This window comes from Corythoichthys intestinalis, chromosome 1 (genome assembly GCF_030265065.1).
Source record: "Corythoichthys intestinalis isolate RoL2023-P3 chromosome 1, ASM3026506v1, whole genome shotgun sequence".
In the NCBI taxonomy this organism is placed as follows: Eukaryota; Metazoa; Chordata; class Actinopteri; order Syngnathiformes; family Syngnathidae; genus Corythoichthys; species Corythoichthys intestinalis.
Window position 1 is genome coordinate 41,087,364 of NC_080395.1, and position 27,239 is coordinate 41,114,602.

General features: G+C 40.2%; 1 protein-coding gene across 6 annotated transcripts in view; it reads left to right on the top strand.

The window, feature by feature from the left end:
* The window catches only part of gse1b (Gse1 coiled-coil protein b), a 338,894-nt gene that overhangs the window by 262,332 nt on the left and 49,323 nt on the right, over positions 1-27,239 (top strand). For 3 of the 6 annotated variants that reach the window (XM_057857114.1, XM_057857286.1, XM_057857460.1), the window contains one exon: positions 20,925-21,122. In XM_057857114.1, coding sequence (XP_057713097.1) covers positions 20,925-21,122 — 198 coding nt within the window. Of the gene's footprint in view, positions 1-11,875; positions 12,183-13,502; positions 13,595-19,214; positions 19,490-20,924; positions 21,123-27,239 lie in introns of those variants that run through there. The other 3 variants (XM_057857533.1, XM_057857199.1, XM_057857367.1) reach the window with 3 other exon arrangements.

Genomic DNA, 27,239 nt, shown 5'->3' on the forward strand with positions numbered 1-27,239 from the left:
TCAGATATAACATTGAAAAAAAAAATATTGACAATAAACTAGTTCAGTTCAATTTTTTCAGGCATGCTACCCAGTTTCCCCTTGAACAGGACACATGGCTACGTCACACTACGTCACACAGAACACTCCTCCGCCGTTTGCGCACTGCTGTCACTTTTCACTAGCTAACTCATCCGGACAAAATGACAAATCTGGCCAATCCACTTCCTAGAGTCGATGAAATAATGCATTAGCTTGCGCTAAATTTATTTTTCGATTCATTCGGCACATTTCAAAGTCGCTCGCTACCTCGCCTCCCTCTCCTTAGGTGGCGCCTTGCTTGGCAATTTATTAAAAACGTTAACATTACGTCCGTCCTTTGTGATCTCACAATGGCTCCTGGGATATGTAGTTTTTTGTGGTGCTTTCGGTTTTGAAAAAGGACAAGAAATGATGGAAATATGGACATAAATACATGGTCCATGCAGGAGCGCAAGTCGCGGAATATATTTTTTTTCCGAACTAGAATAACGTGCAATTGCACATCCACTCATTGGGTGACAGTGGCGTTGTCATTTTCAGAGTGTGCGCAGTATTTTTGCATTACGTACGTAGTGTTTGGCTACCTTTAATACTAAGGGTGTAACGGTACATGTATTTGTATTGAACCGTTTCGGTTCAGGGTCCTCGGTTCGGAACGGAGGCGTACCCAACGAGTTTCTAACGTAATGTAAGTTATGTAACCCTTACGTTTCGAGCCCGTGAGTCGATCGGGTTACAGTTTCTTTGTGTAGATTATATTTACTCTGTCTTCTCTAGTATACGTTTCTATTATACGTGGCCGCTGCGAGAACGCAGTGAAACGCAGGCGTTGAAGTCAATCAGCCAATGCACACCAGTCGCAGTGCGACGCACGCGAAAAGAACGGCAGAGTTTATTATTTGACGCGAGACGCAGGCCTCCTGCGTCAATACAGACTACTAGCTAGCATCGGGCAGGCCGGAAGTCACTCGTGTAAAAACACGGTGGATCCGGTCGATTTTCAAACTAATATGCAATCGTAACTCACTTTTTGAGTCCATCAGATCTCTTGAGTGGTAGATCGGGGCACAGTTCACTTGTCTTTGTAGATTTACTGCTGTCTTCTCTGCTATAATAATAACCAACACAGCCCCGCGTTCAATACAAAACCCTCCGACCACAACAAAACAATTAGGAACTAATATTCACATAGGAACTAAAGTTATACTGTACAACATAAAATATATAATATATCAATGAATACTACATCACATTTGTAAAATATAAACACATAATAAAATAAATAATAACCCATTTAAATAAAATAAATTGAAATGAGCTAAAACACCTGTAATTGAATAATAAGCAGTGTTGGGCACGTTACTTTAAAAAAGTCATTAGTTACATTACTCACTACTTCTTCCAAAAAGTAACTGAGTTAGTAACTGAATTACTCTATAGTAAAAGTAACTAGTTACCAGGGAAAGTAACCATTTCCGTTACTTTAAAAAGAACTTGTTGTATGTCAAAGAATTTGACATTTTCTGAGCAGTATTTGAGTCAGTGGAATAGAGAAGAACAGACAGGTAGTTAACTTGTTAGGTGCTTCAGCAGATTTGAATTGCTTTCCACAGATGTCGACAAAAGCTTTGCCCCGGGACATAAATTACACATTACATGCAGGTTCTTTCCTTGAATTTCGACAAACTTGAAATACTGTAGTGTCTATATCTCCACCTCTTAAAGGACAATTTTTCTTCTGAATACTCTGCCATCCCAACCCTGTGCATCTGTTTTGCGTGTGTGTGTTTGCCGCACGCGCTGTTCCAAGTTGCTTGTGAAATCACCGGCTCTGATTGGCTTACCAAGACACATGACTCTAACCCTCAGCCAATCACAATCACTTCCATCGCATCTCTCGAGGGGCTGCATTCAGGTAGGCCCGTTTCCCGACAATTCACGTCACCTTCAAAGCGTCTGCCGTCCTTAAGATGGAAGCAGAATTATTGCTGGCTGACAGTGGGAGATGGGAATGAGGCTAGCATCAGGTGTAGCAAACACAGAAACGTTGCCAAACTTTGGAAAGCATTGTCTAATTGAATGAGCAGGGACAAACAGCTTGGAGTCAGAAGTACGTGCGCTATTCTCGAACCTGAATGCACCCCAAGTCTTGGATGACAAATCAACAGAGCAGAGTCTCGACTCGACACGGCTGGTAGTTTCTTCAATTTATTCAGAGTAAGTAACGCACCGCTTTTGACCGTCAGTAACGGTAACGGCGTTGTAACGGCGGAAAAAGTATTTAGTTAGATTACCGGGTTACTGAAAAAATAACGCCGTTACGTAACGGCATTATTTATAACGGCATTACTCCCAACACTGATAATAAGATCCTGCTTACACAATTAAATATATTAGAGCTGAAACGAATACTCGAGCAACTCGAGTAACTCGAGTTTAAAAACTGATCCGAGTAATTTTATTCACCTCGAGTAATCGTTTATTTTGGCAGCTCTAAGCATCACGTTTTGCTTGGACTACTTTTAATGCGGGACAACGCGCTGATGTCACGTGCGTAGAGGAAGAAGCAAAAAAAAACAAAACTTACTGCAGCCGACAACCGCTACAAACGACGCAGACGTTGCTAAATACTAGCCCGCACATGCTACGTTAGTTGCAGGTAGCGTCCAATGAGTCTCATAGAGATCACATGTATGTTGAACTAGATGCACATTGACAGACTAGGCCGCGTCTGGGCAGCGTTAGCAAACAGCCGCCATCTTAAAGCAGTAGAGCACTAAGCGCTAATAAAGAGCACTAAGCGCTAATATATAAGATTAACGTTACTGTCACTACTAGCTCACCTTACGTTAGCCCTGCAGAGGGCTAGGTTTAAATTAATGAAGACCACTTTCGATGCGTGGCTAACGTGTCTTACATACAGGCTTTAACATAACATAGCGTTGTGGAGTGATGAGGGTGTCAAATAAAAACTCAATAATGCTAACTATCAATTTTAGCTCAGTAGTCATTGCTGGATAAAACACCAAGTAGCACTAGTCCCTAATGTGCTCCAATACAGCCTGTATCATACATTTATTTTGAACAGTGCAAAAAACTCAAAATCCTATCAGGACTTACAGGTTAGACTAACTTAAAACTTAACTAGAACTTAAAAATGGCTTGACACAAATAGAAATTCAATTGAAAAACGTGGTGGAAAAATCCCAACTTTTAAGTGATGTGTGTTATCAAGCGTAAAGGCATTTTTAGGCGTGTTTATATATATATATATGTATATACTTTTTAAAAATAAGATCTAAAGGTTTTTTGAGTGAAAGCAGTGAATTAGTCATTTTTTTTCATTCTAGTTACATCTGAGATGCAATTGTTGGCTGTTTTCAACAATATACATCAAAAATAAAGACATTGATTGACTGAAAATGATAAAATGTCTTGTTTTCTCATGTATATCTATAATTGCTCTTCACCTGAAAATATATTTGTTTTATCCGATTACTCGATTAATCGATAGAATTTTCAGTCGATTACTCGATTACTAAAATATCCGATAGCTGTAGCCCTAAAATATATTAATTTCTGTGTGGCGCTTTGAGAAAATCTACCAATAAAGCTTTTGAAAACCATTCATAAGAAAAAAAAATGTTTCATTGAGGCATTTCATTTGTAAAATACATGTTAAAATCTTTGTCATTGGGATTGCTTTTCTCTTTAGCACGGGACTTCTTGACAATGGGACTTTTCTTCTTTCTTTCAGAAACAAAGCTGACCAATACATGGGGTCTGAGAGGCAAATTGTTGTTGGATTATTATCTTTAAATACCCGCTACTTTTTGAGCAGAATTCTAGCTTTGTATAGGCTAATGTTCTTATTGTTAAAAGCACAAAAGTGTGTAATAAACAACTAGCACATTTATATTTTGCATTTTGTTTTCTTACTGTACTGAAAATGAACCGAACCGTGACCTCAAAACCGAGGTACATACCGGACCGAGATTTTTGTTTACCGTTACACCCCTATTTAATACAGTGGAGAACGAGGTAAGACTGATATGAGTACTGTGCCCAAAAATGGCAGCGGACAGCATGAAGCGAAATCAATGAAGATGTTACTTAAAGACATTAGACCCGAATCACATTGGGTAAGCCACTTGAATTTTTTTCACTTAAAACGTACCGAATATTGTCAACAATCGTCCCGCTTTGTGAGTGCTACATCAGTAAACTAGCGAGCATCGTTAGCAAGTTGCTCAGTGCAAAAAAAAACCCACACCTGGTGCAAAAAAAAAACCCACACCTGGAGCTGATACTGCCTGCAGTATTAGACATGGTCTCGGTCATGCTGGACGATACAAGTGCTACAAAAATAAAAACTGTCCCTCTGTCCAAGGACACTCGTTTTTGTTTTATTAATTTTTGTTTGGCATATTGTGCTCAGAGTTAATGTTGCTAATCAATTTGAATTGATTATCATTTATTGATTTTATTTTATTTTTAATTTATTTGTACTTAACCTGTCCTGTTCAGCTGCTTGACACAAAGAATGGCAATCTGAGTGTCCGATTGGTCTGAACAGTTTTAATGTATCACATGGGAGCATAACATACTCCCATGGTAATCATTCAACGTGCCTTCTTTATTAGGAGAAAGCAGTGAACAGGAAGGGGTTATTGGGGGGGGGGCAAAAAAGAAGAGAAGAGGAGATACAGACAGAAAAAGCACAAAAAACAACATGAAATAGAAATACATTGAACGCCTACACTATGAATAGGTTGGTGCTATCATTAGCTAGTTGTATTTCCAGTTGACACCGTATGGGGGGGCCTGATGACCAGCCTGGCGGGGGGGGGGGGTTATTGATTTTATTAAATATTATTTTTCTGAATCAAATAGTCAAAAAGTGTGCCTTGAGTTTTTGTTTTTTGTTTTAATTCAGGCAAATTGATGCTCTTTAAGTCTTTTCTGTTACAAACAAAATGTTGATAAAGTTACTTTTTTGTAAGTTTTGTAAGTATTTTTTTCTTTAATGTTAACAAGGAAACAATGTCATGCAGAGGTGTGCTTAAAATAATTTTATAGACAAATGATACTATTTATAGTGGCGGCAGAAAGTTGAGGTGGAGGGGCGCAAAACATTTACTTCTGCCTGGGGTTGGGGCGTAACAGAAAATAATTGAGGAGCACTGGCTAAAGCAACAGTGCATATTCTCTCTGGCCAAAAAAAAAAAAAAAAAGTACCGTGTGTGCAAGCCTGGAGACTGGAGAGGACACTGGTGAGTGGTGGAAGGGGGCGCAGCACGTCACATGAGTGATACAACCAGACACTGCTTTGATGCAGGCTAACTACTAAGGGTGTAACGGTACATGTAATAGTATTGAACCATACATACGGACGCGTACCAAACGAGTTTCTGACGAGGCTGGGAGTCGATCGGGTTACAGTTTCTTTGTGTAGATTATATTTACTCCGTCTTCTCTACTATAATGAGGACCAACACGTTAGGACAGTATAACCCAGAAACGTCAACGGCGCGACAACGTGGCCGCCGCGAGAACGCAGTGAAACGCAGGCGTTAAAGTCAATCAGCCAATGCACACCAGTCGCAGTGCGGCCGCGTGTTAGATGCGTCCCAGAAAAGGCTCAACGCGACGCACGGGAAAAGAACAGCAGAGTTTATTATTTGACGCGAGACGCGGCCCTCCTGCGTCAATACTACTACCGGTAGCTAGGATCGAGCAGACCGGAAGTCACTCGTGTAAAAATACGGTGGATCCGGTCGATTTTCAAACTATTATGCAATCGTAACATACTTTTTTAGTCCATCAGATCTCTTGAGTGGTAGATCGGGATACAGTTGACTTGTCTTTGTTGATTTACTGATGTCTTTTCTGCTATAATAATAACCAACATGGCCCCGTGTTGAATACAAAACCCTCCGACCACAACAAAGCAAGTACGAACTGATATTCACATACGAACTAAAGTTATACAACATAAAATATACAATATAAATGAATACTACATTTGTAAAATTTAAACACATAATAAAATAAATAATAGCCCATTTAAATAAAATAAGTTGAAATGAGCTAAAACATCTGTAATTAAATAATAATAATACACACATCCTGCTTACACAATTAAATTTATTAATTTCTGTGTGGCGCTTTAACTTGAGAAAATCCACCAATAAAGCTTTTGAAAACCGTTCATAAGAAAAAAAAATGTTTCATTGAGGCATTTCATTTGTAAAATACATGTTAAAATCTTTGTCATTGGGATTGGTTTTCTCTTTTGCACAGGACTTCTTTTTTTCTTCTTTCTTACAGAAAGAAAGCTGACCAATAGGCGGGGTCTGAAAGGCAAATTGTTGTTGGATTATCTTTAAATACCCGCTACTTTTTGAGCAGAATTCTAGCTTTGTATAGGCTAATGTTCCTATTGTTGAAAGCACAAAGGTGTGTAATAAACAACTTGCACATTTGCATTTTGTTTTCTTACTGTACCGAAAATGAACCGAACCGTGACCTCAAAACCGAGGTACGTACCGAACCGAGATTTTTGTGAACCGTTACACCCCTACTAACTACACATAAAATGTCACACATTGTGAACACGTGATGGAAACTATTGTGCTTTTTCGTCTTGTTCTCGTCTCTTCAGACGAAAACTGGAAGACATGTTTTCAGCTCGTTATTGTCTCGTCATTGTCATGAAAAAATTGTTAGTTGACAAAATATTTTCATTATAGTCATCGTTGACGAAAACAACACTGGGTTAAACTGTGAAAATTAGAGGCAAACTTTGCATGTCGATTTACAATGTGTGCCCTGAATCTTCTGCAATCGCCCCTTTAATTTTAAGTTGGGAGCCACTTTGCTCGTAGTAAAAAATGCTACCTGGCACCCTGCTGACTCGCTTCAAACAGTGGTACCCTGACTGACAAGAGCACTGACATTTTTCAGTCTGGTCAACTTTAGTTTTTGTCTAAGCGTGCATTAAAAAGTATCATTAAATGCTTCGAATAGCCGTTGAACAAAGTATTTGTTAACAGGACACACATAGTGGCTTAATTCGCAAAAACTGACTTAAATCATGAATCTTAAGAGTTAGAGCATTTAGCCAATGACACAGACATACAACAAATGTACTACTGTACTGTATACTTCTAGGGATGTCCCTGATTTAATCACGAGATCTGAAATTGGGCTGATCGGGCCATTTTTAATGGCATTGCCAAAAGAACCCAAAAAATTTATATTTTTATACTCCGCAACGCTTCCGGAAAAAGCGGAACAGGGAGTATCGTAAACAGTACATTACTGTAACATGAACTTTTTTACAAAATACTTTTTTTTTTCCCCCAATAGCGGATCAGGACTCAAAATCGGGTGACTCAGTCTCGGTGGGGAAAAAAAATTTGCGATCGGGACATCGTCTCTTTGAGTGACTATAAATAGTTAACAGCGTTATGTAGGGTGTTTTATTTGTGAAATATTCATTCATTTACAGTTAAATGAATCTTATTGTGCTTTCTCTCAAACTGTGTGAATATTATACATTCCTTGAGTCACATATTCTACATTCAGGTATGTATAAACTGAACTACCATACTACGTGTTCAGTCATCCACCTTACTGCCCGGATATGTACGTTTTAGTATGTTGGCTCTTGTATGTTTAAAATGTGTGTAGTATCTCAACTGTACTTAAGATGACTTTGACAGTACTTGCAGTAAAGAAGCAGAATTGCATTTTTCCAGCAGCTACTTAGTTGACGCTACATTTTGTCCACAGCGGTACTCAAATAGTCTCCTGCCTGTCTGCATAGTTGAACTACACCATCTGCATTATATTTCTGTAGGGTCTGGCTCAAAGAAAAATCTATTTAAATTTGAAGCTGGGACTAAAATCTACACTCAACGTATTATGTCAGCATTTTCATGTGTTTTGTAATTAATGACAGCATTCAGAATTATGCTGGTGGTTGGTATTAGTGTTAGCAGGTCTGTGTTGGGTTGTGTTTATCGGTATTACCCTGAAATAACTGCTGTGGGATTGAGTCTTTGTTAAATCTAATGTTATGTCTTTTGTACTTGCTTGGAGAAAAGTGTAGTTTGGCTTATTTAGCCTTTAAAAATGCTGTTGGTTTTCTGGCAAAGGTTTTACGTTTTTTTTAGAGAACCCAACATTGCATTTTAGGCATATCAGCACAATTTGATAATATTCCAAAATTAGGTGCTGTCACAGAATAATAGTCATCAGTGAGACTTACAGTAATTCCGTGTCGGAGAATAATACATTTTCATGCAAGTTGTGAGGGATAAAAGAGCTTTATTCAAAGTTTTGTTCTCAAAAGTACTACGTTCTGTCCAAAGTTATGTTGGATTACCAGCCAAATAAAGATCAAGCAGGTGGTTAAAAAAACAAAAGGACCAGGGTTGAGGCAGAGACGGACGCAACACGAGCCAGGTTCAGCTGTGCCTTGTAAAATGCTCAGCATTAGCCACCTATGCTACAAAACAAGCCCACCAAGTAACTTGACAATCCAAACACGGACTACAGGTAAGCTGACGAAAAGGAAGGAAGGAGTGGAAAGAACAGGGCAACGAGCGCCGAGCTTCTCAGTTCCTAAGCAGGATACTCTACTTGTTGCATGATCAAACGTGCGTAGAATCAAAGACACATTGATTTTAATTAGATACTGTCGCATAATTACCTTGTTACAATCCAATAACTCCTTTTAACATGTATCACTGAGTGTAAAAATGCAGCTGTGAAATGCCGGGACAATACTTTGTTATGATTTGAAATCTTAAACGCACATGGCTCGCGAGACCAACTTTACGGACAAAACAAGTGCTCGAGATTTTAACTCTCAATATTCTTTTTTGAATGATTTTTCTTTTTTTTTACTTTTTAATGTCTAGATCAGGTCCTGTGAGGGCCACATAACGTTTCCCTTCTTTGATGAGGGGCCGGGGTCAGTTTGTAACAGAAAACGTGTGACGATTGCAGGAGTGCCTTCATGTAAAAATGTATTTTTCAGAAAGCCACAATCAAATAACCCTTTTCTGGATTCTTCACGGAACAAAAGTAAATAAAATAAAAATAATAATATAATATAATAATAACACTATTAATTAAATAGATAATACCCAAATAACCCTCTCTGGGTTCTTCACAGAATTAAGCCAGGAAATTAAAAACACTATGGGGGTTGGGGAATTTTTTTTTTTTTTTTTTTGTTCAGGGGGCCGGACCAAATGTGGCCGCGGGCCGGATATATTATTAACAATATTGGGAAAATGCAACAGTAACAAAAACTATACAATTAAGCTATGCTATAGTCTATGAGGTAGATTTAAGTGACCTATTTACCGACGCATTTTTATTCATTGTGACGTAATTTGCTTAAAATTTGAAAACACGACTGAATATCTTAGGTTTTTTTTTCTTTTGTAAACTAAATGGGAGATGTAAATTAAGGTTTGTAAGCTAAAAATGATCATTTGAAAAATAAATATTACTCACCTTTTTGTAGCTGGGTTGTAAAGGGGGGGGGGGTGTTGCGATGGGTCCGTAAACTGTGGGTCTCAGGGGTAACATTGACAAATTAATAATTGGTCTGGGGCAAATTGCTTGATGGAACTGCTTCGGCAGCATGCAGACATATTGTTCTATCAAACACATCCATTTTATTGGACTTAAAATACAGTAGTTCATTTAAAAATCGTCTGCAAAACCCACAAACTGCTTTTTCAGCCTCTTGTGTGTTTTTTGCCATATATTATTCGGGTTACTGATATTTTTGATATTGTTACTCCTCCCATTTTCACTCTTCCCTCTGAAGTACCAGTTTACAGCACCTCTACATACGAATTTGATTCATTCCAAGACCTGATGTTGAAGTAGTCGTATGTCAGAGGGATTTACCCATAAGAATACATTACAATTCGATTAATTCATTCCACAGCCCAAAACCGAATCCTTAATAAAAATTGCAAGTGCAATTACAAGTAGCAATTACACAGAGCAAAACAAATAAATTATAAATACAAAACAGAATTATGATAATAATAATAATAATGTAACTAATTGGGATCTAAAGAGGCGGTTGTGTTTTGCACGTTGGTACTGAACTAGAGGTGCACGATAATTATCGGTCCAATAATAGGAATTATGACGTCATCACAATAAATCCAATAACATTATTAATAGGCCCGATAATATATAATATTTTCTGCACTGTGTCGGGGGATTTGGATGTGTGCGTTTTAGTTGTTTTATGGACCAAGACCACAAAAGTCTCCTCTTGCACCAAATGTGTTATCTGTTGACAAAGCACAATATCTGTTGGGTTTATGTTTGTTTTAGTTCAGTGCTCATTGTTCAGGGGAACACATCGTCAATGATATTGACTAATTGATTGTGATTGACTCAAATTTTATTTATTTCAAAAAATAAATATGGGTACTTTATTTGAAGTCATAACTGTTCTTGTCTTTGTTTTTTTCATTATAATAATGTTCATGTCATAATGAAAATTCTGGTTAGGTCAAAGGCAAGTCTATGCTGAATCCACCGCTAGTATTTTTGGCCTACACGTGTTCAAAAACCCATGTGAATATACATTTAAAACTTAGTACATATCAGTTATCGTATCGGTATCAGCCTTGAGGAGCAGGAAGTTAACAATATCGGTATCGTTTTCAAAAAATATATATTGTGCACCCCTATAATGAACGCACCGTGGGAGTGACGAGAGAGTGAGAGAGACAGTTTTTACTTACTCTTTCCATCTACGGTTGTTGTTGGCGTCGGCAACGGCGAACAGTAGCAGAGTTGTGTTACACAAGTTCTATACACAAGTTCTAAAATAAATTATTAAAAACCTGACAAACCTGACGACTTCCTTGCCGATGTTCCAATAATAATAATAATAATAATAATGAGAGCCGACTTAAGAGATCGTAGACGTATTCACGCCACCGAGTGAAAGCCGGGCTGTTTTTTTCCTCCTCAATAAAAACTTTTTGTCTGTTTTGTTGCTCTGCCACTTTAGCAGAATTCGGGGGGAAAGCGTTCGCTTCAACTTCCGTCTTTATATTGAATGGAGGAAGCGACTTATGCCATAAAGCAGTCAGCACATTTGTATTTTTTTTTTTTGTGTGTGTGGCAGGGTTCCTGCCACCCTCCTCAAAGTTAATTAGTGCCGGTGAAACTGATACAGACCCTCTCAAGATATAAAATAGGTGTCACTCAACTAGTTGTCAGTCAACATATTATCACAAATGTTATGGAAATATTTTGGATGAAAAATTACCTAGTATTGCTTTAAAATATACATTTTCTGATTTGCGGATTTGCTTTGTCATCATGTATCTTAAATCCTGATTTTGGCTTCTTGAAGTTGATGGAGCATGAAGATTGCTGCCTAAATATTTGTCACGTTATCTGTCAGTGTCTACAACTAATACACTAATTGATTTTTTTTTTTTTTTTTTTACGACAACATGCATGGTCAGAAAATGTGAACGCAAATGCATACGTTCACTATCAAGCATTATTATTAGCTATATCACAAAACGCATTTTCATCTTGAGTTCCTCAAATGATCTGACAACCTGTTTTCTCAGATTGAGGAGGGAATAATTGCAAATTGCCAGATATAATCTGGCATTAAAAGACTCGGGGCTACAGCCCCTAAATGACACTAAAGCACTGACATTCATTTAAATGTGTTTGTCTGTTTTTTGTTGTTCCGTTTTTAGTGCATGTACATGTGATGATTTACAGAAGGAAAAATGGAATTGAAGACTTTTTGGGATTTCTCCCTTGTAGATGACTTTTGCACAATGAAAGTGGAAGATGATGTATGAAAAGCTGGCTCAGACATGAAGCTTTTCCCCCTCCTGACGTGCCATTTCAAAGTCGTTGAACACTTTCCTTAACTCTGTCAGCGTTTTTTCTGGGGCCTTTTGTGCTGTTTGTGGTGTTGAGCTAGTGGTAAGCATCTGGGGGCAAGATGGCAGCTGCTTTCAGGAGAATGTTGGTGACAGTTTGTCTGTGGTGACAGCACCTGGTGCTGTTTAGAGAGTGATTAGCACAGTCCCAAGCAGCTCCCTGCACTGTTTACACAAGGAACCATGGAGTTAAAGGTGACCCACTTTGCATTTCCTTATCAACAGCATTCATTGATAGCTTTGAATAGCATTGACTGTAAAGTGGGCAAGGGGAAGAGAAGGCTTTTGCATGGGTTTGCATAGTTCCTCAATGGAGAGGATGGTGTTTATTTTACTGGAAGAGGCTTCAATTTGACTAGCATTTCAAAACAATGTCCTGAGATGGTATGCAGATGGTGCTGCATGCAAACCACTCTCTTTGTATGTCAGGGCAGGGTTGCTATGTGGTCTGCCTGTATAATAGTGGAGAAACCATTATAGGATGTTTAGGAAATGAAGGTTTTGCTTGGCCAACACACACTACTTTTTTTCCCTCAAGCCGCCACTGTTCGCCTCTCTGTAGAGTGACTAAGTGAATATGTTTGGGATTTTGAGTAGTGTTTGATGGCTTTACCCTTTTGCGTTTGAGATGAGCCTACCACTTGAAATTAAATGGTTGTACAATCAAGTCATAAGGTTTAGAGACAAGACAGCAAGACAACCTACTCTTTTCGTTTATCAAAACCTGCTGCTTCACGTTCTACATTTCCTAGGGTTGTCTATCGCTGTTTGTTCACTAGCCACTATGTGCTTCCTTATTAGTTCTATGTCACGGACATATGTCCTTGTATGACTTCACTTAGCAAAACTCACTCATCCCTATGTGGGCATGGTGTGGCTGATATGTGCTTGAAAGGAAGTTGTATAATCTTATAAATAAACTCCTTTCCATGGATTTTTTTCCTAACAGAAGTAGTAATAGGCCTAATTTCCTTTTTACTGTGTCACAGAATGAGATAAAAAGCAAAGATGTATAGCGACTGTGGAATAACTGTTGTTTGCTTGGGTAACTTTGTCTATTCACAACACCAAACCTGTAGATATTGTGGGATAGTTTGTGTTAGGCGGCATTCCCTGCAGCCATTGTCGTGCTGTGGTGGCTGATAAGCAGCGGCTCAACAAACAGGGTAGGCAACATGAGCACACTAGATAAGGGAATGATACACACTCAGCAGTGACCATCCTTGACTACTTGCCCTCACCTTTCTCATTCCCCATTATTAATGTGACTGTGCTCAATACATAACTCATGTTCCACTTGTGTATGCATGTTAGTGTCGCTGTTGAACCTAACATTGCGCTACAGACTTTTTTTTTTTTTTCTACAAAGGCCTTTTCTTTTGCTATCACACCATCATTTTATCCTTCCCTTCTGGCAGTGTCAGCCTCTATCTTGCTTCAACATCGTTTGTCTGTTTGCCACTTGAAACACACACATACACCCCTGTCCCTTGTGACATCAGCTAAATCAGCTGACTGTTATATTGTGTGTTTGACTCAACTCACGCACATGGCTTTCCGTGTTCACCGTGTGGCCTGTTTGTGTTATCTGGCTGCTGTTTGCACAGGTAGAGCTGTTCTTTTATTTATCACTCTTCATATTTAAGCTAAAGCCTGGTGATAATCTGATCCTTCATTCCATTTCTCGATGACTATATCATGTGTCGCAATTCATTACAGGCATGAAGGTCATACTACTGAGTAAAAATCGGAGTGGCTCTTTAGAACTGAATAAAAAGGTTTACTGTAAAATATCCATTGCGCTTTTATCACACCCTGAGTATTACAGTGCTGTGTGCGACCTTTTAACTAGAAGGGTTGAACCACAATTTTTAAAACATTAATGAAGCAAATGTATTAAAGATCAAGCATTTGTTACAGATAATTTTTAGCATTTTAGCTTGAGAGCATTTGAAAAAATGTATAATTCATTTAGCCCATTATATGTAATTATTAATGTGATATTATATTATTATAATTTACTAGTAAAATGAAATGTTTTAGCGAGGTTCGAATGAATGAATCAAATTTTGGTGTAATGAGCTCCAAGATGGTGCCATATGTCACCATAAAATTACAACCACCTTTTGGCACCACCTGTCTATTTTCCTGGGATTATAAAGGTGGAGGCATTTTATTTGATGTTACATTTTACATTTTAATTCAGTTTTTGATTACAGTCCATCACATTCAAGCATTACAATGACTATATACTGTATAATCACGTTTTAAAATGTATTTCGCACTTCAGTTGAGGTGAGGAGTTAGAAAACAGAAAATCCGCAAGTTTTGACTGTTCGTGTATCCTGTTGCAGTCTGTGAGCTTAAGACTTCATTTTTTATAGCATCACAGGTGCATCATCCGTGATATGCTCAGCAGCATGGTTCTGTTCTACTTGTTTGCCTCCATTTGTATGTTTGAGTTCACATGGTCAACATCTGTCACATTTTTGCCCCACTGCCACATTCCCCTGCCTCACTCGAGCAGGTGCTTAAGAGACAAGGTCAGCAGGGCCTGGTTGTGGTGTAGATCATGATGGCAAGGATGGATGAGTCAAGAGTGGACTTCCTGCTTCCTCTCAGTCAAACAGCTGGGCTGGTGCTGAAGCTGGCCCACTCATTAGGGGGAGCAGTGGGGGCCGCGTCCCTCTCAGCAAGAAGCTGCTGAGAGAGCGCATCCACGCAGACAGCAGCTTGACTCCTGGGGCATGGACCATGTGAGCCAGAGAAGACAGAAGGCTCTAATGTGCGCGTGGTACTGTGTGTGTCTGCATATGTGTGCTTGCACCCTAAGCGGCGTTGTCAAGCGTAACCAGACTGTGCTGTCACGCGCCCACGCTAGTGTCTCCGAGAACATAGCCACACACTCCTCAGATGACATGCACGCTCACAAACACACACAGCAACCTCTACCACAGCAAGCATGTAATTAACAGACAGAGGAAATGGCGCTGTCGGGGTGGGTGAGTCGGATGCAGGAAAGAGGAGGGGAAAAATATCATCTGAGCTTGTGCCTCTCATCAAGACACCTACTATCTGTGGATGCGTGGATCTCCAAATAAAAGGAGGGGAAGGTGACGAGAGAGAAGAAATGCCGGCTTGTCTTTTGAAATTTGTGTTTTTGTTGCAAACTGCTTGGCAGGCAGGTGAAGTGGTGGTGGTGTGGTGTGCAGTGTGACTAGAACAGCGCAAGAGAAGAGGTGAGGGTTGAATAATGAGAACACACACACACTTAAAGCTTCCTGCATATTGCCTTTGTGCTTTGTGCGTGCGTGTGTATGTGTGTAGGTCTCTGACTGCGAGTACTAAAGAGTGAGAAAGTGAGGTCAGAGGGAGATGTACTCTGTTCACTAAAGCTGCATAATGGAGGCCTGCTGTATAATGACAGCCCTCACACAGGCAATGCTCACTTCCTGATTCTTTGCTCCTCCCTTCCTTGTTTCTCGCCCTTACTCTTTGTCTTCCTTCTCTCGCTTCAGTTTGGCAGCCAAGGAGATACTGCTGTGGGATTTCCTTGATATGATTTCTTGGCCTTTGCCATCATGCAAATGAGGTGGCGTGCATACACTAGCAGGTGTGTGCGCATTTGCAAGCACACAAACAGGCACATCCGTTTTTTCGTGCTGGAGGGTAGATAGCCCTGACATCTCATCTTTGAAGTCAAACAAACCTGAAACCACCAGAGCAGGTTTTTCCTGCCTTTCTGTGAGTGAGTGAGTGAGTGAGTGAGTGAGTGAGTGAGTGAGTGAGTGAGTGAGTGAGTGAGTGAGTGAGTGAGTGAGTGAGTGAGTGAGTGAGTGAGTGAGTGAGTGAGTGAGTGAGTGAGTGAGTGAGTGAGTGAGTGAGTGAGTGAGTGATATTTCACGGGATTAAAAAATATACTGTATGTAAAATTAACTTCGTTACATTGCATCATTCTAAAGCAATAAAAAAAAAAATATGTAAATGACTATTTTGTTGCTGAAACATTGGTCATTTCAATGAACTAAAGGTACATCCAAAATATGACAATGGTAAATATTGATCGATGCTTTACGTCTTCATACATTTTGATCTTATGATTGTGGTAAACCAATAGATATATCGATATAGATCAATGTATCGTTATACTACTAGTAAAAAACAAATTCTAAGATTCATCTATAATTCGAGTCGGTAAAAGTCAGATTTGCTGATTTTTTTTTTCCACGTCTCCTTAAATCCCAATTTGAATCCCACCAATTCACATGCAACCCTACTAAATGGCAATGTTTTACAACCTCCTAGCAGGAATATAAAAGTCTACAATTAAGTGTTGTAGTGTTTGTATTTCAAATCCATATGGTGGGAGGAAAATACAATCTGTTTTTCCCTAGTATTTGTTGATTTAACTGTAGTTGTACTGGCTTAAATGCTCTCTTTAGTGTATTTCAGAAGGCGGTACTACCCTTTATTCATTGTACTGCTGGTTTATGTTGTGCACATCACTTATATTTCTCTATGACTTTTGTGTTTTTATAGTAAGAAGTGCTCTTACATGCCCATACCCCTTGGATAGCCTTGTCAGCAAAGCTAACAAAGCTGGCAGCTACGGATGACATGTTCTCATCACGCTAACTCCAAAATCCCTCCTGTATGAGTGGCTGAGCTACTTAACTCTAGCTAATTTCATCATGACGGGAAGTTGAACCTGTTCTCAAATGGAAGTTGTTCCTTGCACCCAGTGTTGTGTCCTCCCTCAACTGTTATCAAATTCTTGGATCTGAACATTTTTTGTACTTGTTGTCACAAAATGCTCCCTGTCACACAAGAACATTTAAACTCACTTGTGTGTATTACCATTCCACCCATGTAGTTAAAGCTCTTCTACAAACAAAGAAGAGTTGGCAAATTTCTTCTAATGAACTATAGTCTCTAATAGTTAAACCCTTCAAGCAGGTTACTGGAAAAACCAGTACAGCACAAATATAAATACACAAATGCACATATGTGTATTTGTTCCACGAATACAGTGTGGAAAGTCAACAAACACCAAGATTGTTGTACAAGAGCTCGATTTGAAAACGTGTTTAGCTACCTCCCTCGCCAAATGTGAAAAGTCGGTGAATTGCAGCCATATTTATATTGCCAGCATGAGAAGGATGCTAAAACCGAAGTGTGCCAAGCTTGTTAAAACGGGGAAAAGAAGCATCTGCTTTCCCTCGAAGAGAATGGTGCTCTCGCAGTTGGTGGCGGCGATCCTTTCCCATCGTCGCTTTGTTCAACTTGGCAGAGACAAGTTGGTCGATGGATCAGTCCGATGGGCTACCACTGCTAGTTTTAACAAGCTGATAGGCAAATCCCTTCCTGGTTAAAGATTAACCACTCGCCAAAGCCGCCACTGCATTATCTCCACGCTGGCCGGGGCACACAGGAGCCAAGAGGATTTATTTTGTGAGTGTGTGAGTGAGAGAGCTTGATAGAGAGAGCACTGTCATCTGAATTCAAACCACTAAAAGGTGGAACTGTGTGTTTATGTGACAGTGGGGGTTAGTGATCTGCATTACTCTGTGGGGTGTTAAAGCTGTGTGTTTACTGTATGCCATTTAGCAGTCAATCTGTTCAGATTTTGTGTATGTGTGTGCATGTGCATGCTGGTGTGTGGTTTGTTATGTACAGCACATTCCGTTTTTCAGACCTTTGTTTTATTTTCCCTGAGGGTCTTACAGTACGAGGAAGCTCAGTAACATATTCCTCTTTATTAACTTCAACTGTTGAATTTAAGTGCTATTCTAAAAACACCATCTATTCACATCTTCTTGGACGCAAGAGTGTTATCAGGCGAAGTGTGTCTTTCTTCTGGTCTTGCATGTGGCTGAATTTAAAAAGCAAGTCTCCTTTACAAATTAACTGGGAGATGACTCCATCTACTGGACATTTCTAGAGCCGCCACACTTGGTGTATTACTCAGCAAGGTTTGAGTACCTTACTTTTCCAGAGTAACAACATTTATGCTAAAATCCAGGAGAATTTTTTGCCAGCTCTGTTTTTAATTTGTTTTATAAGATTTGACTTGGGAACAATGGCTATGCCATGCAATCATGATGCAGAGGAAATGGTATGGTCTTTTTGTTACTGATGTTGGTGGAGGATCTGTGGAATGTCCCCAAAAAACGTAATCTGATGCATATGGTGGTTATGATCTTCATGGCTATCACTTCATTGACTCATGAAGAGGTGGGTATTTTATTTTCTTCGTATGCCGTACAAAAATATTTTTTTGATAATGTACGGTTTTGACAGTACCTCACTCGTGAATCTAGGTCAAATCTATGATGGTGGTAGCTTCATGATAAGAACAGCTGAGGTGTGTGATAGTGGGGAGATAAAGCAAGAGCATGCCCTGGAGAATAGAGTGATGCTTTATCAAGAGGTGGCATTTGGATCTGTGCTCACCACAATGTTGTTGTAGCTCTGCCCCAAAGGTAATCCCTTTGTGCTGTCATCTCTCTGGCCTGCCAACTCTCTCGCTTTTCTGAGAAAAGAGAAGTTAGCAGCAGGAAGCTGCTAAAAAAATGACCCATCCACAACCGTGCAGTCAGAGCAGGGCAGACAGAGCAGAAGCTGTTTCTGTACTTTTCCAAAGGACTCCACTACTATCCACTACTATTACCTTGACAGCCACTGGTTTAACATATACCTGAGTTGGATGGAAAGACACCCTCTTTTCGTGTGTTTCCATTTTTGTCATTCATGTCAAATTAGCTTTGACATACCAAGTATGGCGATAAAGTAAATTGAGCTTAGCTCATTGTGGGCAGTGCTTCTAACACCATGGTTCCTCAATGCTCGAGGGCTTGTCACAGGCCACAACATGCCTTTCTGTCTCAAGGAGGGAAGGGAATTTAACAAACCGCAGTTCTCCGATTTGTATCAATACATGCGCACACGCCAAAGGGGTCAGGCGTGGCGAGTGGCTGAGCATCTTCCTCTGCTCTCCCCCTCCCCCAGCTCGCCTTGGCAAGCCATGCATGCCTGTGTCTGTTATCTACAAATGGTTAAGGAATTATAGGTTGAGGGGTAGAGGAGGAGGAGGGAGAGTGTGAAGGAGGGAGGTTTATGTCTGTGTGGGTGGGGGGGCAGCGGCAGGGGGGATGAGGTCATGTGACATCGCAGCAGCTGCTAGGCTAAGAATTTCTGTTTTCTCACTCAGAGGGAGAGAGCGAGGACACGGAGGGGAGAGATAGGCAGCGCGTGTGGTGTGTTGCTTTGTTAGATAAGCGTGGAACAGTCTTTGTAAGAGGCAGCACGAGAGACAGGAAAGCAGGCGGGGAGGGAGAACAAGCCGGACAGGCGGGCAAGAGGCGAAAGATAGACGTGAGGGAGCAAGGGAGGCGATCGGGAAGATGGTGTGCGTCCTCTCAGTGGCCGGCGGTGCGCGCTGGTGTGGGCTGAATGTGAAGATGCAGACATGGGGGATCCAGGCGCTTCCACTCCTTTGTGCAGTAAGGGACTACAACCACACTATCTGTTTGCCTGTTTGGGTGGGAGGGGGGTTGTGATGAGTGGAGGTGACAGGAACCAGGGCCAGACATCCGGATGTGGTCCTGTCTGTTTGTTTGTCAAGCTTTATGCTTGTCCGTCTCCTTTCACCATGTGACTTCATGTGTGAAGTTGCCCTACAGCCTTCTGTCTTTACTGTCTCTATTCATTCTTAACTACCAAATGGTCCTGTCTTTCATTTGCCCGCTTAGCTGACTTTTTCTGCCTCAGTAGAATTTCACTGCCAAAAAGAGACTTAACTAAGTAGAATTACAGGATGGAGTAGCCCGGGTGTTTGCTGGTTTGCCACTCTTCCAATGGCGCAGTGTGTATTGTTCAGTCAGTAGTCATTGTTGACTCCATTATTAATTGTGCACCGGGTTCACATAGAGTGCACCGGGTAACTGAAGGGTTACAGGCAGGACGATCTGTGAGCTGTTGGAAGTGTTATTCTCGCTCTTTCTCATGCATGAATCCACTGCTGTGTATGTGTCAGACCCATGCAGGGTGCTGTGCTGCTTGCCTCCGGAGGGGACACAATCTATTTATAGCCCTCTCAGCCTGGAGGGTAAACTCAGATATAAAGCCCATTCATACAACTAAGTTCTTGACATTTTTGTCTATGTCAGTAGGTCATTCTTCGGTGCTCATTTTATGAGTACCATGCTAATATGAACATGAACTGTGCATGGGTGTGTTTGTATTGTCAGAGCATGTAAGGCTATCACACGCCCTTCTGGCATTTAGGGATTCCACTGACTGAAGGGCTGTCAACGCGGTGTCACCTTTCAACACGAGCATACACACAAGAAGGAAAGTAACCACCACCGACCCTTTATTCCTCTACAACTGTCTTACATAAAAACTCGACCTTTTGCGTTTTGTTCTTGAAGGAAATCTAATGGGTGCTTGACCAGTCATAATATTCACAGTTAACACGCCAGGTATCACAGTCACTTTGATTGTGTCAGAGCATACAGCGTTCCTATGTTGTGTATTGTCTCACCTTTTGACCTCAAGCAGACATTCAACCAGACTTTTAAGCTCTTGGCTGGGGAAGGTTGACCTGCCCTCATAACCTCCCAACTTTGACCTCAAGCTATACAATGAATGGCCTCTGCCCCTCACACCACCAATCCCCATCCGCTCCAGCTGTCACTGAAACTCAGCACCACACTGCCACAGTACAATAAAACAACTTTGTGATCTTTGTTTTTTCCATCCGTTTTGACGAAGGGGACATTAATTCACTTAAATGTTCTCAATATTGTCACTTATGTAAGGTGTGAAATGAGTGAATGTCCTTGTGAATGTCATTATCCTTTAAACCTTTTGAAAGTTCTCTCTCAATGCTCTGTCAACTACTACAATTTGTCCATCTCTTCTGATTATTTGCAGGCATGAGCCATGAGCCAAAGTCGCCATCCATAGGAATGATCTCCACGGCAACTCGTACAACGGCGACGGTCAGCCCTCTCACCCCGTCGCCTCTTAATGGCTCCATCGTAGCCAATGGAAGTCCAGCTGCCCAGTCGGCTCACTCTGGATTCGCTGCAGCCCTCCGAAAATTGGCAAAACAGGCGGAAGAACCAAGAGGTAATGTTACAGTAAAGGAAATTAAGACCTCTTTTGTAACTGACTTACAGCTGAAACGAATACTCGAGCAACACGAGTAACTTGAGTTTAAAAACTGATCCGAGTAATTTTATTCACCTCGATTAATCTTTTAATTTTGACTGCTCTAAGCATCACGTTTTGCTCGGACTACTTTTAATGCGGGACAACGCGCTGATGTCACGTGCGTAGAGGAAGAAGCAATAAAAAAAATGTTAAAAAAAATATATTTTTTTTTAAACTTACTGCAGCCGACAGCCGCTACAAACGACGCCGACGTTGCTTAAAAACTAGCCCGCATGATGCTACGGTTGTAGCAGGTAGCGTCTGATGCATCTCATAGAGATCACATTTACGTTGAAGTACATGCGAAATGACAGAGTCAGCGCCGTTAGTAAAGAGCCGCCATCTTAAAGTGGTAGCCTTCTAAGCGCTAATAAATAAGATTAACGTTACTGTCACTCGCTCACGTGACGTTAGCCCTGCGGAGGGCTAGGTTTCTATTAATTATGACCACTGTCGCTGCGTGGCTAACGTGTCTTACATACAGCCTTTATTTAATCTGTGAAAACATAGCGTTGTAGAGTGATGATGGTGTAAAATAAAAACTTAATAATGCTAAATGTCAATTTTAGCTCAGTAGTCATTGCTGGATAAAACACCAAGTAGCACTGATCCCTAATGTGCTCCAATACAGCAGGTATCAATCATTTATTTTGAACACTGCAAAAACTCGAAATCCTATCAGGACTTACAGTTTAGACTAACTTATAATTTAACTAGAACTTAAAAATAGCTTGACACAAATAGAAATTCAATTGAAACACGTGGGAAAAACACCTACAGTGCCCTCCATAATTATTGGCACCCGTGGTTAAGATGTGACTTTTAGCTTCTAATATATTTTTTTTCAATTCAAATAATATTGGACCTTAATGGAAAAAAAAGAGAAAAATCCTACCTTCAATACAAGTGCAATTTATTCAGTGGGGAAAAAATCCCACATAAAGAAATAATTATTTTACATCAAATAATGTGTGTCACAATTATTAGCACCCCTGGTGTTAATACTTTGTACAACCCCCTTTTGCCAACAAAACAAGGTCTGGGGACTGAGATTGCCATGGGAGGAGCTTGATTTTGTGTCTGGTGAACCATTTCTGTGTAGATTTGGCCATATGTTTAGGGCCATTGTCTTGCTGAAAGACCCAGCGATGACCCATCTTCAGCTTTCGGGCAGAGGGCAACAGATTTTGATTTAAAATGTCCTGTTATTTCAATGCATTCATGATGCCATGCACCCTAACAAGGTTCCCAGGGCCTTTGGAAGCGAAACAGCCCCACAGCATCACTGACCCGGCCCCATACTTCACAGTGGGTATGAGGTGCTTTTCAGCATGTGCATCTTTCGTGGCACGCCAGACCCACTTAGTGTTTGGTTCCAAAAAGCTCAATCTTGGTCCCATCTGACAAAAGCAGTGTGCTTTGGTCAGATGGGTGTTGGCAAAAGGGGGTTGTACAAAGTATTAACACCAGGGGTGCTAATAATTGTGACACACATTATTTGATGTGAAATAATTATTTCTTTATGTAGGATTTTTTCCCCACTGAATAAATGCACTTGTATTGAAGGTTGGATTTTTCTCTTTTTTTTCATTAAGGTCCCATATTATTTGAATTTTTAAAAATTATTAGAAGCTAAAAACACATCTTAACCAGGGGTGCCAATAATTATGGAGGGCACTGTAACTTTTAAGTGATGTGTGTTATCAAGCGTAATGGCTTTTTTAGGTAAGAAATATGTATGTATATATACAGTGTGTATATACAGTGCCTTGCAAAAGTATTCGGCCCCCTTGAATCTTGCAACCTTTCGCCACATTTCAGGCTTCAAACATAAAGATATGAAATTTAATTTTTTTGTCAAGAATCAACAACAAGTGGGACACAATCATGAAGTGGAACAACATTTATTGGATAATTTAAACTTTTTTAACAAATAAAAAACTGAAAAGTGGGGCGTGCAATATTATTCGGCCCCTTTACTTTCAGTGCAGCAAACTCACTCCAGAAGTTCAGTGAGGATCTCTGAATGATCCAATGTTGTCCTAAATGACCGATGATGATAAATAGAATCCACCTGTGTGTAATCAAGTCTCCGTATAAATGCACCTGCTCTGTGATAGTTTCAGGGTTCTGTTTAAATTGCAGAGAGCATTATGAAAACCAAGGAACACACCAGGCAGGTCCGAGATACTGTTGTGGAGAAGTTTAAAGCCGGATTTGGATACAAAAAGATTTCCCAAGCTTTAAACATCTCAAGGAGCACTGCGCAAGCCATCATATTGAAATGGAAGGCGCATCAGACAACTGCAAATCTACCAAGACCCGGCCGTCCTTCCAAACTTTCTTCTCAAACAAGGAGAAAACTGATCAGAGATGCAGCCAAGAGGCCCATGATCACTCTGGATGAACTGCAGAGATCTACAGCTGAGGTGGGAGAGTCTGTCCATAGGACAACAATCAGTCGTACACTGCACAAATCTGGCCTTTATGGAAGAGTGGCAAGAAGAAAGCCATTTCTCATAGATATCCATAAAAAGTCTCGTTTAAAGTTTGCCACAAGCCACCTGGGAGACAAACCAAACATGTGGAAGAAGGTGCTCTGGTCAGATGAAACCAAAATTGAACTTTTTGGCCACAATGCAAAACGATATGTTTGGCGTAAAAGCAACACAGCTCATCACCCTGAACACACCATCCCCACTGTCAAACATGGTGGTGGCAGCATCATGGTTTGGGCCTGCTTTTCTTCAGCAGGGACAGGGAAGATGGTTAAAATTGACGGGAAGATGGATGCAGCCAAATACAGGAACATTCTGGAAGAAAACCTGTTGGTATCTGCACAAGACCTGAGACTGGGACGGAGATTTATCTTCCAACAGGACAATGATCCAAAACATAAAGCCAAATCTACAATGGAATGCTTCAAAAATAAACGTATCCAGGTGTTAGAATGGCCAAGTCAAAGTCCAGACCTGAATCCAATCGAGAATCTGTGGAAAGAGCTGAAGACTGCTGCTCACAAACACTCTCCATCCAACCTCACTGAGCTCGAGCTGTTTTGCAAGGAAGAATGGGCAAGAATGTCAGTCTCTCGATGTGCAAAACTGATAGAAACATACCCCAAGCGACTTGCAGCTGTAATTGGAGCAAAAGGTGGCGCTACAAAGTATTAACACAAGGGGGCCGAATAATATTGCACGCCCCACTTTTCAGTTTTTTATTTGTTAAAAAAGTTTAAATTATCCAATAAATTTTGTTCCACTTCACGATTGTGTCCCGCTTGTTGTTGATTCTTGACAAAAAATTAAAATTTTATATCTTTATGTTTGAAGCCTGAAATGTGGCGAAAGGTTGCAAGGTTCAAGGGGGCCGAATACTTTTGCAAGGCACTGATATATATATATATATATTTCATAAGATCCAAAGGTTTTTTGAGTGAAAGCAGTGAATAAGTCTTATTTTTTTATTCTAGTTACATCTGAGATGCAATTGTTGGCTATTTTCAACAATGTACATTGAAAATAAAGACATTGATAGACTGAAAATTGTTCAATATTAGATGAAATGTCTTGTTTTCTCATGTATATATATAATTGCTCTTCACCTAAAAATGTGTTTTATCCGATTACTTGATTAATCGATAGAATTTTCAGTCAATTACTCGATTATAAATATTCGATAGCTGCAGCCCTAAACTAACTGTCTAAGCAGACATTTGTTCTTGCTATGTTTGTGTTTCATGGGTGGCTTGTGCACTGAAACACTATTGCTATTTAATAAGCAAGTTAATTGATTAGTAAAAACTTAATAAAGTTGAGATTTTAAATTCCAGGGATTTAGGCATTGATCAAATACACAACTTCTGACATTGCATAATTTCTAAATCCTTCCATGAGTAAAATGTATTGAAACACCTAACCCAAAAACTCCAAGCACCTCCACTCTTGAATTTATTATTTATTTTTTTCTGGGTTTCACCCAAGTCTTTCTTATTTTTGTGTGGAGAAAATGCATGCACAATAGATTTTCAGTCTGGGAGGTTGACATCACTACTCCGAAACCTCCCACTTGGGGACGAGGAACCCTTTTAGTGGTTTTGCAGTGTGTTGTGGGTTGAGTTTCCAATCAGTTTGGTTACATCTTTTTTAAATTGCCCTTTTTTAAATATCTGAATTCTAGAATATGCCATACAATTCCAAGCCATGACATTACCGCTATTGTCTTTTACAGAAGATTTTTATGTTAGGCATCATAATTCATAAATATATCCTTTCATTCTGGAAGCAATTGCCTTTATATCACTTTGTCTTTAAAAACGGGCTCATTTCTACTCTTACACAATTTCCAACCTTCCATTATAACACCCTTTCTGTTGTTCGTGTTCACATTCCCTCCTTCACTCTGAATGTTGCTGCTGAGTGAGGTCAGTAGGATTATTTTTAGGTCTATCTTCAAAACATGCCTGACTTGGTCTACCTGTTCAATGTCTATTACTTAGTACACTATTGGTTCTTTTTCATTTTCATGACATTTATAATGATTATATTGGAAGCAGCCAATGTTTTTGCAGTGTCTCTTATGGATTTTTCTGGTTCTTTGTTTCTGTTCATTTTTCATGTTGATTACAATTATGAATAACAGGACACTCGTTTTCGGTGGCAAAACCCAAATCTGAAACCAAGCGTAGACATGCAGGTCTATTCATTAGAATAAAAAAATGTAATAGGACACAGCTGGGAAAAAACACACCCGAATGTGTTCCAATATTTTTGCTGTAAGGAAAAATGGGTTTGTTAACACAACATGTGTTTCGTTGTGTGGGCTGTAGATTGTTTACTTAGATCCACATTAAGTTCAAGTTGTCATCAAGTGTGCAAGTTCACATGCTTGGGCATTGCATAGCTAGGAATCAATATCTGACTATGGTGCAGTTTAAATACACTATGAAAGCTTATATACCATGATGAGTTTTAATTTTGGTACAACAGATTGCATTGTCAAAACTTTGTCCCAACCTTATTATGAATCTCAACCTTTTGAAACTTACTTTACAGTGCAACTGCTTAGTGACTTTCTTCCTTCCCGTCTCTATTTATAGAGTTTATAGAGGCCTGTATGTGCTTGTGCGTGTCAGTGCTGTACCTATATGTGGAGAGACCAAGCTAGCATTGTGCCTACCCTTACTCTGGATCTTAAATCCGCATCCTGGCTATCCCCAGACACATTGCTCCCCTGCAAATGATTTATTAAGTGCAGATAGAGAGAGGACTCTGCTCTCATCACCTCCTTCTCAATCCTTCTCCCCTTCATCTCACTTCATGCCCGCAAACCTGCTCTATTACTTTCTACTTCTGTGTCTCTCCAAAAGAGAAATCCACTTCCAAAAGCCATTCCAGTCACCATGTGTGTGTGTGTGTGTGGGTGTGGGTGTGGGTGTGGGTGGGTGTGTGTGTGTGTGTGGGGGGGCAAATCTCGCTTTTTTTTAAAAGATATTTTTTTATCTTGTCACTCTGTCTTGCCTTTTTTATATTTTACTGCTGCAAGATGAGAGTATCTGAATGTCAGGTCCAAGCATTGTATTCATTGTCCTGGTTGTGCAAAAAATACAAGCTAATTACTGATACATCTGGAGCACCTCTTTCTTTTTATTAAAAGCATAATAAAGCTAGTTTGCTATTTTGGTGTCCTGCTGACTGTGCCGCCTGGCTGGTCTAGGATGTGATGTGCATGTGAGTCAGCCATCAGTTCATCAGGGGCAACTCTGCTTGTGTTCTGAGCCATGACCCTGGGGTGGGTACAGGCATGTCACCCCCAGAGCTCCAGCTACGGCTGTGTCTTCTGAGCCTGTATTTATAGGCAACACCCTCACGCATGCAAATAATTGTCTTTGAAACCTTGTCAGCAAGCTGCAGCCTGCCGTCTTTTCATGAGCTGCCTTGATTCCATTTCTCATGCTGTGGTTAGATGACTTTTACAGCATACTGTACATGGGATGGTGTGACTCACCGTCCTGTGGCCTGGAGGAATTAGCTC